This window comes from Pelodiscus sinensis, chromosome 26 (assembly GCF_052426305.1).
Source record: "Pelodiscus sinensis isolate ZL-2025 chromosome 26, ASM5242630v1, whole genome shotgun sequence".
NCBI lineage: Eukaryota > Metazoa > Chordata > Testudines > Trionychidae > Pelodiscus > Pelodiscus sinensis.
Window position 1 is genome coordinate 4135793 of NC_143077.1, and position 15456 is coordinate 4151248.

At 53.0% G+C, this 15456-nt stretch overlaps 2 protein-coding genes across 7 annotated transcripts in view; one reads left to right on the plus strand and one right to left on the minus strand.

Moving 5' to 3' along the window:
• FNDC5 (fibronectin type III domain containing 5) overlaps positions 1-15456 on the plus strand; it is a 52134-nt gene that overhangs the window by 25788 nt on the left and 10890 nt on the right. For 3 of the 5 annotated variants that reach the window (XM_089773460.1, XM_089773457.1, XM_089773458.1), the window contains 4 exons: positions 2218-2329; positions 4063-4261; positions 6907-6996; positions 14033-14166. In XM_089773460.1, the coding sequence (XP_089629586.1) occupies positions 2218-2329; positions 4063-4261; positions 6907-6996; positions 14033-14166 (535 nt within the window). Of the gene's footprint in view, positions 1-2213; positions 2330-4062; positions 4262-6906; positions 6997-14032; positions 14167-15456 lie in introns of all 5 variants that reach the window. The other 2 variants (XM_089773459.1, XM_089773462.1) reach the window with 1 other exon arrangement.
• Positions 1-15456, minus strand: part of S100PBP (S100P binding protein) — a 54949-nt gene that overhangs the window by 2652 nt on the left and 36841 nt on the right. The window lies entirely within an intron of this gene.

Consider the following 15456-nt stretch of genomic DNA (forward strand, 5'->3'; position numbering starts at 1 on the left):
GTTTGCAGATGATACCAAACTGGGTGGGGTTGCAACTTCTTTGGAGGATAGGGACATAATTCAAAATGACCTTAGCAAGTTAGAGAAATGGTCGGAGGTAAACAGGATGAAGTTTAATAAAGAGAAATGCAAAGTGCTCCACTTAGGAAGGAACAATCAGTTCCATACATACAAGATGGGAAGCGACTGTCTAGGAAGGAGCATGGCGGAAAGGGATCTAGGGGTCATAGTGGACCACAAGTTGAATATGAGTCAACAGTGTGATGCTGTTGCAAAAAAAGCAAATATGATTCTAGGTTGTATCAACAGGTGTGTTGTAAGCAAAACTCGTGAAGTCATTCTGCCGCTCTACTCTGCACTAGTTAGGCCTCAGCTGGAGTACTGTGTCCAGTTCTGGGCGCCACATTTCAAGAAAGATGTGGAGAAATTGGAAAGGGTGCAGAGAAGAGTGACAAGAATGATTAAGGTTTAGAGAACATGACCTATGAAGCCAGGCTTCATGAACTGGGCTTGTTTAGTTTGGAAAAAAGAAGATTAAGGGGGGACATGATAGGGGTTTTCAAATATCTAAAAGGGTATCACAAGGAGGAAGGAGAAAATTTGTTCCTCTTGGTTACTGAGGACAGGACAAGGAGTAATGGGCTTAAAGTGCAGCACAGATTGGACATTAGGAAAAAATTCCTAACTGTCAGGGTGGTCAAATATTGGAATAAATTGCCAAGGGAGGTGGTGGAATCTCCCTCTCTGGAGATATTTAAGAACAGGTTGGATAGACATCTGTCAGGGATGGTGTAGACGGAGCTTGGTCCTGCCTTGAGGGCGGGGGGCTGGACTCGATGACCTCTCGAGGTCCCTTCCAGTCCTATGATTCTAAGACCCTGCTGTTCTTTGCCCTACTGGGTTTTGAAAGGGGGGCGGTGCAGGGAATAGTGGAAGGGCCTCTCTGTAGCCCAGGGTACAGTCCCAGGGCTACCTCCGCTGAGTCCTGAAGGGGGTCCACCGGCCCGGTCCTTGGCCTCTCTGATGAGGCTGCCAGCTGGAGGTTCATTTACTGACAGTAACGAAAGGGATTTCCTTTTGGCTGCTGGGAACTGGACAGAGATCGCAGGTGGGAAGAGACGGCGACAATTTCTGACTGACATTGATCAACTGAGCTCGGGCCAAAGGGTCTTCCGGCTGCAAACTCTTCCAGCCGCCGATTATTATAGTGTCCAGCCCCCGCCCCGAACCCTTGGTGACCACGGAAGCTCCGAGCGCTGCTTGGACGGGGCCAGGGGTCTCTCCCGCTCGTTCTAAGCCAGGAAGCTCAGAAGGCCCCGCGCTTTGAAGCGCCCTGGTCAGTCGGCCCTGCAGCAGCCAGCCCAAAGGGAGGAGGCCTCACCTCTGCCCTGCCTGGCCTCGCGGCACCGCAAAACACACCAGCATTCCCCAGGAAGGGGGCCGTACGCATCAAAGAAACACCCCCCTGGACGGCACGTGGGTTTCAAACCCACAAGGGGGTTAATGGGGCCACCAGCATTTCCATGCTTGCAGCTACAGGCCGCCCTCTGCGGCGGAGGTCCCGCAGGCTGGGGGCCTGGCCCGTCGTCCCAGAGGCTGGGCAAGCGCTCCAGGAGAAAGCGGGGCAGGAGGGGAGTTTCACAGACCAGCTAGAGCAGGGATGAGGAACCCAAGGCCCGGGGGCCACAGCCAGCCCCGGCTTGCCCGGCTCTTCCCCCCCAGAATTGGGGAGCCCACACTCCAGCCCCTCTCACTGCCCCCTGGCAAAATCTACCAGCCTGGGCCCCCCTGGCTCTGGTGTGCGAGGGAAATGTGGGGAGCGTCTTTCTGCTTCTCAGCAAGGGGCCACGTCAGTGAGGATTTGGGGGGTTTTTACTTGTGTGCGGCCCCCACCCCTGCGCTAGATGGCGACTGTGGGAGGGGGTTCTGTGGCAGACCAGCTTCACGGCGGGCGTTGGGCTGGTGTCTGAAGGGTTCAATGTTTCCCATGCAGATTGAATGCGGCTCTAACTCACCCAGGGGACTGAGTCTGGAGAGGATACGGGTACCCGTGTCCCTAGCGAAGGGGCAGTGGCTGACTCGGGTTCAACCCTGTTTCCTCTTATTGCAGCAACCCATCTTGGCTCCCTTCCAGGAACCGAGGGCCCCCCCTCTCCAGCTCCTTCCTGCGCCAGGGACTCCGCCGCGGTAAAACGTGTGTTTTGTCTCCTCAGACAGCCCGTCGGCTCCCGTCAACGTCACCGTCAAACATCTGAAGGCCAACTCGGCCGTCGTGACCTGGGATGTGCTGGAGGATGAAGTGGTTATTGGATTTGCCATCTCCCAGCAGGTATCCTCCGCATTTCGCCCCCCTCCTCTGCACACGGGTTGGGGCCCCCGCAGCTCTGCCGGCAGGGAGGAAAGGGGAAACTCGGGATGTGTCAGGGTGCAGCCGGCCCGGCCCGCAGCTCTCCCAAGGCTCCTGCAGGGCTCTGAATCAGCCTCTTTGTTCACCCTGACCCGGTTCCGTGAACGATGCCCAGACGCGTACCCCCGGGGACAGAGAACGGCCCACTGACAGGGGAGGGTGACGGTGCCAAGCAAGCCCTTGTCTTCATAGCAAAGGGGCTGAGCAGGGGCATTGCTCCCGCCGTAAAATGCCCCGAGGAAACTCATCAGTTCTGGAGACCGGGGAAGGGACAGGCCGGTGGACTCTCCAACCTGTCCCCACCCCAAGCCTCCCCTGCCCATCCTCCACCCCACCTGCACCCAGGACTCCCCCATCCATCTCCCCCCATCCCCGCCCAGCTCTGTCCCACCTCAAGGCAGGGAAAGCCCTTATAACGACGCTCAGGAACCTGCTCAGGGGCAGAGGGGCTGGGAGTTTTGCTGCAGGTTTCACTGAGAGCAGGGGCGGGCCGAAGCATTTCATGCCACCGTGCTTCCAGGGCCCACCGGTGACGAGGCAGAAAGTGCGACCTGCCCGAGCTAGCGTCCGCCCCAAATCTCAGCACTAGCTCTGGCCCCCAGGACGTGCAGAGCGAGAACTGTCAGCTGCCGCCGTGTGGGGAAGGGGAGAGCGGGTCTCTTGAGAGCCAGCGCGGGGAGGTCGCCGTTTCACTCCTCCAGGCCGAGAGTCACCTGTTCGGGGGCCAGCATGAAGCACAGGCCCCACAACGTCGCTGAGACCTCCCGGGGACATTCAAGGGGCCAAGGCCTCGGGCTGGGCTCTGCCCAGGGGGAATTTCACCCAGAAGCCCGGAGCTACAGCTGCTGGGAGTGGAATCTGTGGCTCCTGGTCTGTTCATAGAGGCATAGAATCAGAGACACTAGACCGGGAAGGGACCTCGAGAGGTCGTCAAGTCCAGTCCCCGGCCCTCGCGGCAGGACCAAGCACCATCTAGAGCATCCCTGACCGGCCTCTGCCCAACCTGCTTCTCAATCTCTCCAGAGATGGAGATTCCACAACCTCCCTGGGCAACTTATTCCAGTGTTTCACCCCCCTGAGAAGTAGGAAGTTTTTCCTCATGTCCCTCCTCAACGCCCCTTGCTTCTTGTGAAGTTACACAAGCTGCAGCAAGCAAGCTCCCGGGAGACGGAGCGTGTGACCGGCGTTCACGCCCTGGGCCTTAGGGGGAGGACACACTAGAGAGCGCCAGCGGCTGCACCCTTCATGCCACCAGCTCCAAATCTCCGTGGACTGCATGAAACGGAGGCAGCCCTGCTCCGACAAGCCTTCGCTAAGTCGCCTCCTCTACAAATCCTGGCCCAGATCCCTCCAGGATCAACCAGGTGTCTCTCCGCTGAAGGCAGTGGGGTTACGCTTGTGTCCGTGGTGGGGGGGCTGGCCTGTCGGATGAGCGAGTGGCCGTTCCTTGGTGCCTGCTTGCTTAAGCTGCTGGAGCTGCTCTCGCGGCTCGAGGCACCTGGGTGATCCGAGCAGAGCACGTGTCTTTCCTCCTGTGCACGGGCCGGGGGAGCGTTATGTGGAGGAGCTGCCCGGGGCCCTGGGGGGGATGGGAAGCATCACCCAGACACAGAGCCCTGCCTGAGCGCCTGTGTTTTCCTGCCTTGGCCTTGCAGAAGAAGGACGTGCGGATGCTGCGCTTCATCCAAGAGGTGAACACCACCACCCGCTCATGCGCCCTCTGGGACCTGGAGGAGGACACGGAGTACATCGTGCATGTCCAGTCCATCAGCATCCAGGGCCAGAGCCCGGCCAGCGAACCGGTCCTCTTCAAGACCCCCCGGGAAGCTGAGAAGCTGGCCTCAAAAAATAAAGGCAAGTGGGGGCAAGATGCCCAGATGCGTGGGGGGCAGGGGATGCTTGGGGAAGTGAGGGACAGTGCCTGGTGCGTCCGAAAGGCAGGCCAGCCGAAGTAACACCCATTGCAGTCAGCAGCCTCAGACTACAGAACTGCAGGCGGCAGCGGCCCGGGGGACGTGCAGAGGCAGCACGTCGGCGTCCCGGGACTCTTCCCCTACGCGTTACGCACAAGTCCTGGCATTTCCGGGACCCTTCCCCAGGGGAGAGTTACTGTCCCATAGGAGCGGTTGGGAGCCCAAAGCGAAGGCTTAGGAGCTGGCGGAAATACTGTGACGGGGACACGTCTCTGGTAGGTTCAGCGCCCTGAGGCAAAAATAGAAAGTTAGCGAAAGTGTTTGAAGATTGCATGGTGGGGTCAGACTGGAGGCAGCTTGGGAGGGGGGTGCAGGAAGGGCCACCAGAAGGGCAGGGAGGGGGAGCGGGGCACTTGCCTCATGCTACCAAGAGCCACCTGTGGGTCAGACGCACCGGTGGCCGTGACCTTACTTGCCCTTGAAAGTCACTGGCAGCGGGTGCTGCCCCCGCCCTCTCTCCCCACGACTGGGGGGCGTGCAGGGACCGAAAGGAAAGGAACAAGGGCCAGACTGGAAACAGGATGTGAGCTAAAACCCTCCTTCCGTCCCACTGCCCCAGGCCAGCCAGCCCCTCGGGCCAAACCCTGAGCGGCGCTGCTCCTCCAGCTCCCATTGGCCGGGCAGGGCGATCCGCGGCCAATGGGAGCTGCAAGTGGCCGTACCTGCGGGCGTGCAGGTAAATAAAGTGCTGGGGCTAACCCTGGCGAACTGCGTCCGGCCTGTGGGCTGCGTATTCCCCCCTCTCCCCCACCCTATTGGTAAGGACGCGACCGCCCACTGATAATGTGACTTTTGCCTCACCCGTTAAGCGCAGCCAGGCCGGCCTGTTCCAATAAAGCGAGGCCTAGAACCACAGCCGCTAGGGCTGCCGACACCTGCGTTTCCATCCCTCTTTCCCCTGGGGGTGGTGGAGATGTAACCCACACACTTAGGCAACGTCTACACTGGCGGCTTCTTGCGAAAGTACCGCCGTTCTTGTGCAAGGGTTCTTGTGCAAGAAGGCTTGTGCAAGAACACGTCCACACTGCCATGTGCGAGCTGTGCTTTTGCGCAAGAGCACCCATGGCTGTGTGGACGCTTTCTTGTGCAAGAAAGCTCTGATGGCCACTTTAGCCAGAGGACTTTCTTGCGCAAGAAATCCCAGCCAAGCGTCCACACTGCCCTCTTGCACAAGAGCTCCTGCGCAAGAAGGCTTACACCTGATAAAAAAAGAGCATAGCGCTTGCAGAAGGAGCCCTCTCTTACCACACCATACTGTAAGTTTCCTTGTGCAAGAGTGGGCGGGCAGTGTGGATGCTCTGTACTCGTGCAAGAAGCTGCGAGTGTAGACATAGCCCTAGTGTGGTTACTGAGCAATGCAAGTGGTACCTAGACCACAGCAACAGTTAAGATCACGAGACCTCTACAACAGGGGCTGGGAGCCAGCTGGCTTTTAGCTCAGAAGGTAGAGGCTCCTATACTCAGCTCCCAGGTTCAAATCTACCTGGTGGTGGTTGCAAATGAAATGGGACCAGGCAGGAGCATGGCGATCAGCATGATGAATGGTGGGGGAAATTCTTGCAGTTTGGGACAGAACCCCAGGGGTCCGTGCCAGGGACGCTGCAGCAGCATTGAGGCAAGGCTGGGAGAGTTACTAACCTGCCCTACCCTTGGAGCTAATGGAGACGCTGCTTTTTAAAAAAGGTTTTGGAATGTTTCTGCCAAGTCAGCAACTGCCGGCCGGTCAGGGAAGGGCCTTATCATCTGAGCAATCATCCAGCCACAATGAGATGGTGTCGAGGCAGGTCAGAGAGATGTTCTGCCTCCCGGGGCCCTCTAACGAGCAGGCGATGAGAGGAACAGGTGACAAAGGGCTCCCGGGTGATTAGTTTAGGCCATTTTGTATCGCCGGGCTTTCATCCAGGGTTCCTAGGCTGCCGGGAGTGCTTGACTCTGCTGCAGTGATTTGGAGTCTGTAAATAGCGAATTGCCACTCATCGGAGAACACTGAGGAGAGCATCGTGGGCTTCCCAGGAGCTCTGATCTGCAATCTTCTTAGTCTTTTGAGGCCAGGGTGGCCCAATATGGCCTGCATCCCGCAGCTCTGCTGAGAAAGATCATGCCGCCCTGCCTGCTGCCCGGCATCAATCTGGAGAGGGCTGGCAGGAACTCGGCATGGAACAGCGACGCGGCGGCTCGAATGCACAGGGCTTAGATGCCATTGTCACAGGGATTCCTGTTGCACCCGGCGCACAGAGAGAAGTGACAGTGCTACCACCTGCCAGAGGTGTGACGCCTCTGAACAATTCATGCTGCTTGTGGCTCTTGTGCACTCACCGTGCAAGGCGGGGGCACAATTAAACGGGTGTCCAGTGAGCGATTTTAGTGCAATCGTCTGGGGTTCACGTTTCCAAACCTTTCAGACCGACGGCCACCCCGCACTGGTCTGAGAGCGAGGAGGAGGGAGAGGGGGAGCGAAGAAGCAGAGTCTGATTGAGCTCGCTGCACAAATGAATCTCATTGTGTCTCTCTCTCTCCCCTGTGCAGATGAGGTGACAATGAAGGAGATGGGGAAAAACCAGCAGTTGCGAGCTGGGGAAATTCTCATCATTGTCGTGGTGTTGTTCATGTGGGCAGGTTGGTAAACGTCCCAGAGTCGAGCTCATTGAAAGAGAGGGAGAGTGTGTGTGTGTCTGTGTGTCTGTGTCTTTCTGTGTGTGCTTGTGCGTCTCTGTCTGTGTGTGTCTCTGTGTGTACGTGTACATGTGTGTGTGTCTGTGTGCGCATATCTGTGTGCGTGTGTCTGTGTGTGTCCATACACAAAATCCCTACCCTGGCCCCTCATGCAGCATTGCATGTTTGGATACAAGTACACTTCACCTTCCTCTGTAGTATCAGGAATTGGCGCTGCTGGAGGCAGGCTTTGAAGTAATCTCATTTAGTACAGCAGGCGGTAGGAGAATGGATTTAATGAACCAATTGTCTGATCGACTGAGGCAAAATCTACATTCTCAGTCCTTCCAGACAACAACTGAACCCCGCACCTGATACCAACCCGTTGGCCCCTTCTGGCTCATTAACAGGACACAGCCCAAGTAAAACCTGTCACTCTCGCTATACGTGGCTCATGACGTGCCGGCAGGTCACACACAAGCCAACAGCTCTTGGGAAGTGTGGTGAGATTCTAAAGACAAACATCACAAACTAAGAGTGAGTTACGACCTCCTGTCTCATTCTCGAGCATCCACCGTTCTATTGTTATGAAAATCCACGTCGAGATCTCTTAAAACAATTGAATTGTTAAAAGAACAAAGGATTTGGAGCAGCCAAACTCAAAATATCAGGCCAGCAATGAACCAGAAACCTCTTAAAATCTGGTATAAGAATAAAAAAAAATTGTTTAAAGAGCAAATTTCCTGCACAGAGGAGAGCAAAGCTGGCTGATTCTGCATGGAATCTCACCAATGAGGCTATGGAAGGATAAAACTCTGTGAGCAACCAATCTGCAAAGGTCTGCGTGGTACAGGATGAACATAAGAATGGCCATACTGGTCAGACCAAAGGTCCATCCAGTCCAGTCTGTCTTCTGACAGTGGCCAATGCCAGGTGCCCCCGAGGGACTGAACAGAACAGGGAATCATCCCTCCTCTCTCACCCATTACCAGCTTCTGACAAACAAAGGCTAAAAATATAGCTCCTATCCACCCTGGCTTATAGCCATGGCTAGACCTATCCTTCATGAATGTATCTAGTTCTTTTCTGAACCCTGTTAACGTCCTGGTCTTCACAACATCATCTGGCAAGGAGTTCCACAGGTTGACTGTGTATCGTGTGAAGGAAATGCCCCAGTCTCAAAAGAGAGAGAGAGAGAGAGAGATTCCCACTAAAGCGCTCCAGTAACATCAATCTAAATTAGACAATTTAATGGTCCCTTCTAGCCTTTAAATGTATGAACCGATGAGTGAGACAGACCAAGGGCAGGGGAGGAAAAGGGGAAAATCTGTAGCAGCTACAAGCAAACTAAATGCCAAAAGTAGCAGCCGAATGCTTAGCCCTTTGGAAAGTCCAGCCTTGTGTTTTCATCCTAAGAATGGACTTGGAACCAAAACAAATTTTTGAGAAACTTGGCTTGATTTTGCAGACCTCATGCAACCTAAAATCCCCTTGATTCAATGGTTCTAGAGGGGTAGCTGTGTTAGACTGTTTCAACAAAAACAACCAGGAGTCTGGTGGCCCTTTAAAGCCGTCACTAACACTTGTATTAGGGCGTGAGATACAATGTGAGATACAATGCACTTCCTCAATACGTGGGCAGAAAAGACACTTCTGCTGAAGTGAGTTGCATCTCACCAAAGCTTATGTCCTAACAAGTCTGTTGGGCCCCTTAAAGACTATGAACTCCTGGTAATTTTTATTGACTCAGTGGGAGCTTTGCTGTCTCAGGCCTACAGGATTGGAACCCTTGTCTTTTAAAAGTCAACACTGTAGGGTCAGACCCACCGTTGACAGAGCAAAGATTCCCTCTGCTCTCTTCAATCCCGGAACCAGTCTGCAGTGGGATTGGGCCTAGAAGATTGCATGTGGGATTTCCTTAGACCAGTGTTTCCCAATTGGTGCTCCACAGAACCCCGGGGTTCCAAGAACGCAGCACTCCCCCGCACCTCTCTTAAAGAGACAGAATCTATTTTGCGGCTTTGCTTTTTTTTTTTTTTTGCTTGACAAATTTTACCCTGGCAACCCTAGGAATTCCTTGAAATTCTTTTAAGCTGAAAAAGATTCTGTGGCCAAATAAAATTGGGAAACACTGTCTTAGACAATAGTGGCTTGGAAGGGGCTGCTAACAGGCAGGTCAATAAATACACCACCCATGGGTGTCCGGTAATGTAGGCAAGAGAAGGCACAGACTTCCCAAAATTGGCTATGGGGAAGGGACTGAGCTGGGGGTGGGCAGGGCTTGGCTCCAGGGGCGGGGCCTTGGGAGGAAGGGGAGGGGCTGGGGGCTTGCTTTCCCCCAGCTGGGCCTTTACCCACCACCCATGACCCCACCCTGGCATCAAAATCCTTCCGTACAGTTTTTAAAAAAGAAACCAAGCACCTGAAGAGCTCAGGAAAGCAAAGAATTCCCCATGATGAGTTTGAGATCTGGTGTAAACTGGCATAACCCCGCTGGCCTCGACAGAGCTACAGCAGTTTATCCTAAAGGAGGACCAGCCGCGGCGGATATAGGGCATGGCGAGTGGGGCAGCTGCCCTGGGCCCCGTGCTTCAATAGGTCCCACGCACGCGCTACTACCTGTTGGCTGTGGCCGTGGCGCATGCGTGAAATTGTGCTGCCCCCGGCCCCGCGCTTCAATCGGCCCTGCACCCTGCAAAACTCTCATCTGCCCCTGAGGACCAGGCCCATCCAGCAAATATGTAAGGGGAGTACGCCCTTACCCCTTCCATCTGCCCGGAGCGTTCAGCATCCTCAGCAGCCAGCGGCCCAGGCTGGGGCCAGCATGCCACGAGTTAATGGAAGAGAAAGTTTGTGCCTGTTGGTTTCTGTACAGCGCCCCAGCTTCCCCGGCCACCGTTCCGCAGCTGCTGCTGCAGCATAAAACATTCATGAAGCAGCACGATGTTCTCCCCGTGAGCTGCACAGTCACATTGGCTGGGGGAAGCTATTTCAGGTGAAACCAGGGAACTGGCATGCAAGGGAATTAACGGGACAGTGGATTATATAAGCCATCGAGTCCAAGCCGGTATTTCCAGTTGATTTTTCCTCCCATTGTCCCACTCACAGGAACATTCTGCATCTACTGCGTGTAGAGAAAAAGTGCTACTGTGGGGAAGCAACCAAACCACGCTAGAGATGTGGGGCTGACTGGACAGCCCCAGTTCCCTTCCGAGAACAGGTCCGGGGGGCTCACACAGGAAATGGGAAAAGGTTTCGCCCTTTTGCTTAAGCCAGGGGTAGGGAACCTTTTTTGGGTCAGGGGCCACTCACCCACAGAAAAATCAGTCGGGGGGGGGGGGGGGGGCGCACACACGTGAAAAGAACCCCCCCTCCCAAAACAAAACAACCCCACCCCTCACTAATGTGGCCCCCGACTGAGGAGAGAAACCCTCCTCACATTCCCCTTGCACATCAGAATCTGAGGGGGCCTAGCCTCGTGTGCTCCAGTAGAGGGGTGGGGGTGGGGCTCCCCAATGCTGGGGGGAGTCTTGAGGGCCGGATCTAGGCAAGCTGGGGGCTGCATCCGGCCTCCAGGCCTGATATTCCCCACCCCTGGCTTAAGCGTTAGAGCAACGAGTGATAATTCTGTTCATTGTAGGAGACTGGAGACTTTCCCTATGAAATATGGAGACCGGCCCATGCGCTGCAGCCCCAGCCCCTGGCCCATGCGCTCTGCGCCAGTAGCTGGAAAAGGGCTGGCATAGTCTGCAAGGTCACTTCTAGCCACCCTTGGATTTCCTCATGGTGGGGGGCCCTTCGGTGACCGATTAAGCTGACTTGACAGTCCTTCTGCACGACGACCTCCCGAGGTCGCCTCCTTCCACCCTACGATTCCCTGATCCCAGCAGGATTGAGCTTACTGCCTGGCTTTCACGAGACTACAGCACCAACGAGGAGTCCCATGGCACTGTAACGCCTAGCAGACATCTGGGCATCAGTTTCTGTGGGCAAAAACCCACCTCACCAAACTAGAGAAGCTGATGCCCCCATAAATCTGTTAGACTTTACGGTGCCACAGGACTCCTTGTTGTTTTGGCAGCTACAGACTAACATGGCGACCCCGCAAACTTCGATAAGACTAACCGCCTCCATATTAAGGTAATTTTGCATGTGTGCATATTTCCTTAGAGCCCTCGATTAATAGAGTTTGAAGGGTTAAATCAGGCCTGGAAGAGACAGTAAACTGTTAGTGTAAACTGCCAACTTCCGTGCCGCTGTGTCAAATTTACACCAGCATAGGATTTGGTCCATATATGCTAAACAGGACACCACTTGGCAGCCCGCCAGAGATAGATGGAGAAGGCAGCGGGTCACAACTCTGAGATCTGGCAACAAATCTTGGTTATTAGCAATTTAAATAAAAAGGCCGGGGGGCTTATTGGTGTCCTGCCTTGCTCCCCAGAGATGCTTTCCAACTGTAAGTGAATCCAGAGGGACTAGCAGCAACCAGACAAGAGTCATATATAATTTTTCCCATTAGAAAAATCTGCAGTTTTGGTACATGCATTGATACCCGCTTTCTGCAGTGTGAGATTGTCACTGTTGACAATAACCACATCAGAAGCTGAACACACACAATGGGAAACCCAGTGTCTCCAGTCCCTGATCCTTTAAAATAGATAAAGAAGTTATTGCCTCTGTATCTTAAGAGCTAAATTTCCTGCCTGAGAAAATAATTGAGGTAGAATAATTAAATGAGATCGTTAAAAGGGTTAATCCAGACAAGAGATTGTTCCATCTTCTGAAATTTAGCTCCTAGCGTGAGCACAGACTCAGCCAATGCTCTGAAAGTGGCCTTGTAAATTCCCCTTTTAGACAAAATGACTGTCACTTACTGAACATGGGTAGTGGAGGAAAACCTCACCAAAGCTGTTGATAAAGTTTCATTCAGACCATGGCTTTTCCCAGCCCTGTGTCTGAGCCACCTGAGACTCAAGCATGGAATTAATTACTGGTGAATGGAAACTACAGTTAGCCTGAATGTACATGTGTGTTCAATGTAGACATTGAACTTCTCTGATGGCTCATTGCCAAGGACACAAGACTTGGTGTCAAAGTCTGGGCTCTAGTATTGGTTTTGCCTAAGTTTCTCATCTGAAAAGGAGGATACTTTTATGCAGCCTATCTTCCCAAGGCTGACAATTTGCTGGCACATAAGATAGCACTCGTGTAACAGCACTACCTGGGGACAACACCCATTCCAACTCCCATCACTCCTAAGCGCTTTGAGACCAACAGGTGGGAAACTCTATGGCTGTGTCTAGACTGGCCAGTTTTTCCGGAAAATCAGCCGTTTTTCCAGAAAAACTAGCCAGCTGTCTACATTGGCCGCTTGAATTTCCACAAAAGCACTGACTTCCTACTGTAAGAAATCAGTGCTTTTTGCAGAAATACTATGCTGCTCCTGTTTGGGCAAAAGTCCCTTTTGCGCAAAACTTTTGCGCAAAAGGGCCAGTGTAAACAGCTGAGATTTGTTTTCTGCAAAAAAGCCCTGATCGTGAAAATGACGATCGGGGCTTTTTTGCGGAAAAGTGCGTCTAGATTGGCCACGGACGCTTTTCCGCAAAAAGTGCTTTTGCGGAAAAGCGTCCGTGCCAATCTAGACGTGCTTTTCTGAAAATGCTTTTAACGGAAAAGTTTTCCGTTAAAAGCATTTCCGGAAAATCATGCCAGTCTAGACGTAGCCTATATACCTGCAGACAACTGTTGTTATGGGAGTTGGATCCTTTTCCAGGATGCAAGAAGCAACGGGCTTGTCAATCGCCCTTTCTGGCACTGCTGTTACTTTGTGCTTGAACCTGGGAGGCAGAGAGGTGGTTATTTGGGCAGAACACAACAAACTGCGGTGAAAGACTTTTTCACCCTTTGTCATTTGTCATGGCTACCTCTGCTTTGTTCGCTACACACCTAAACAATGTGCGAGGCCGTTGGCAGCTCATCCGGCTGTAGCTGTCATATATTTGCAGATGTTGTCCTGCTGAGCCTGGTTTCTTTCATCTGTAGGCAGGCACAGGTCTCAACTGCTCCCCTCTGGGCTTCAGAAAAGGAAAATTTGGAGGGTGCATTTCCAAGGAATGGGAATTCCAATAGGTCCCTGTGCTTGCAAAGCAAAGGTCATACTAAACCTCAAGTACCTAAAAGGCTGTTATAAGGGGAGGGAGAGAAATCGTTCTCCTTGACCTCTGAGGATAGAACAAGAAGCAATGGGTTTAAATTGCAACAAGGGAGGTTGAGGTTGGACATTAGGAAAAACTTCCTGTCAGGTGGTGAAACACTGGAATAAGTTGCCTAGGGAGGTTGTGGAATCTCCATCACTGGAGATATTGAAGAGCAGGTTGGACAGACGCCTGTCAGGGATGATCTAGACCCGTGGTCACCAACCAGTAGATCGCGATCTACCGGTAGATCTCAGGGGCTCTAAGAGTAGCTCTTGAGCCCTCTCTGAACTGCGCACCTGTGCAGTACATTTACATTAGATTTCCTCATGTAATGTAGGCGGGGCTTCAAGCAAGGGGCGGGGCAGTAGATCTTTGCCTGTTCTGAGACTTAAAAAGTGATCTTGGGTGTAAAAAGGTTGGAGACCACTGTTCTAGACGGTGCTTGGTCCTGCCGGGAGGGCAGGGGACTGGACTTGACGACCTCTCGAGGTCCCTTCCAGTTCTAGGATTCTCCAACCCTGTGTAAGCTGCTATCCAAACAGGAAGCTTAAACACTTGCCCTGCTTCATGAAAGGGAAGTGGGAATGCACGTGATCTTCTGCTCGTGTCTGCCCGGGGGAGAGTGGGATTTAGCACTTGGGAAGAAAGCAGCCAGCAGTTGTGTTCGAAAAGGATCTGCGGGCCGTGGTGTCAGGGTGGCTCAGATCTGCCAGAAAGCGCAGAGCGGCACCGGGCTCAGCTCACCGCAGGCTCCCGCGGCTCGGCTCACCCATGTGACCTCTCCCCTTTTTTCCTGCTAGGAGTGATCGCCCTGTTTTGCAGGCAGTATGACATCATCAAAGATAACGAACCAAATAACAACAAGGAGAAAGCCAAGAGCCCGTCAGAGAGCAGCACGCCTGAGCACCAGGGCGGAGGGCTGCTGCGCAGTAAGGTAAAATGTTGTCGACAGGGCGGAGGGTTTCGTGGGGGGGGGGGAGGAGCAGCCAATCAGGTTCCAGTTGGGCTTCAGCTGAATTAACCCAGCGATCTCATTCGTTCTCTTGGGCCAATGCACAGAAGTGGGTCCCTCACAGTAGGAGGAAACAGCATGGTCTAGTGGCTTGAAAACATAACTGCAAGTCAGGAGTCCTGGGTTCTTTTCCCAACTCACTAAGTGACCTTGGTCAGATCACTTAACCTCCATCCCTCAGTTCCCCCCTCAGGGAAGTTAGAGTAATAATATCAACCCCCATTCGTAAAACCCTTTGAGAACTTTGGATGGAAAGGGCTGTTTACAGGCGATGTACTGTCACCTGAACACGGGAGCCAAAACTCTTACGTTCAGAACCCCCCAGCTGTTATTACAGGTCAGAATGGGCACGTTTACACAGCAGGGCAAAAGTTGAATTAAGCTACACAACTTGAGCTATGTCAATTGCGTAGCTGAAGTCGAAATAGCTTAATTCGGCTTTTGGCGCTGTCTCCCCAGCAGGGAATCGAAGGAAGAGCACTCTCCTTCGATTTCGCTTACACCTCGTGAAATGAGGGTTATGGGAGTCACAGTAAGACGTCCTCCAGCTCGACATTATTTTGAAATAACGGCTTGCCACATAGTCGCGCTCTTTGTTATTTCGGAATAACATCCGCTATTCCGGAATCACGCTGCTGCATAGACGTTCCCAAACGTGAGGGGCAGAGGGGATGTGAGAGCTGTTCTCAGCTAACAGCGTATCAGTTATTTAAGAGAAGGAGCTGCTATGAGGTGTAAGATATGATGTCATTTTCCACAGCGTAATTTAACTAGAGCTGGGCAAATAAGTTATACCCAGTCATTTACTCAAACTTTTTTTTTTTTCCTGTTTCCAAATTGCTCAGGAGCAGATCCCAATTGCCTTCCATTTATTTATCATTTGAAATTATTCACCAATTGCTGCTCATTTGTGAGCGGTTTATTGCAAGCAGAGGCCGAGCTGTGTTAGTTACTTCTGACTGGGCACATAGGTCACATTCCCTAGGTGTGAAGACATTCCCTGGGAGTGAAACTCTGCAGAAGCAGATGTGAGGGGTGACTAGTCAGTTAGGAATTCAAAACTCTGCACAAACATTCTACCAAAGCCATCCCATGACCATTTCTCTCAATAAAGACCCTTGCTAGGATGTCGAAGTGGACGTGGAAGCGGTTTGAATGAGGCCAACAAGAACTGGAATTGCAGCAGAGCAGGGACTAACCTTTTGGTCTGTT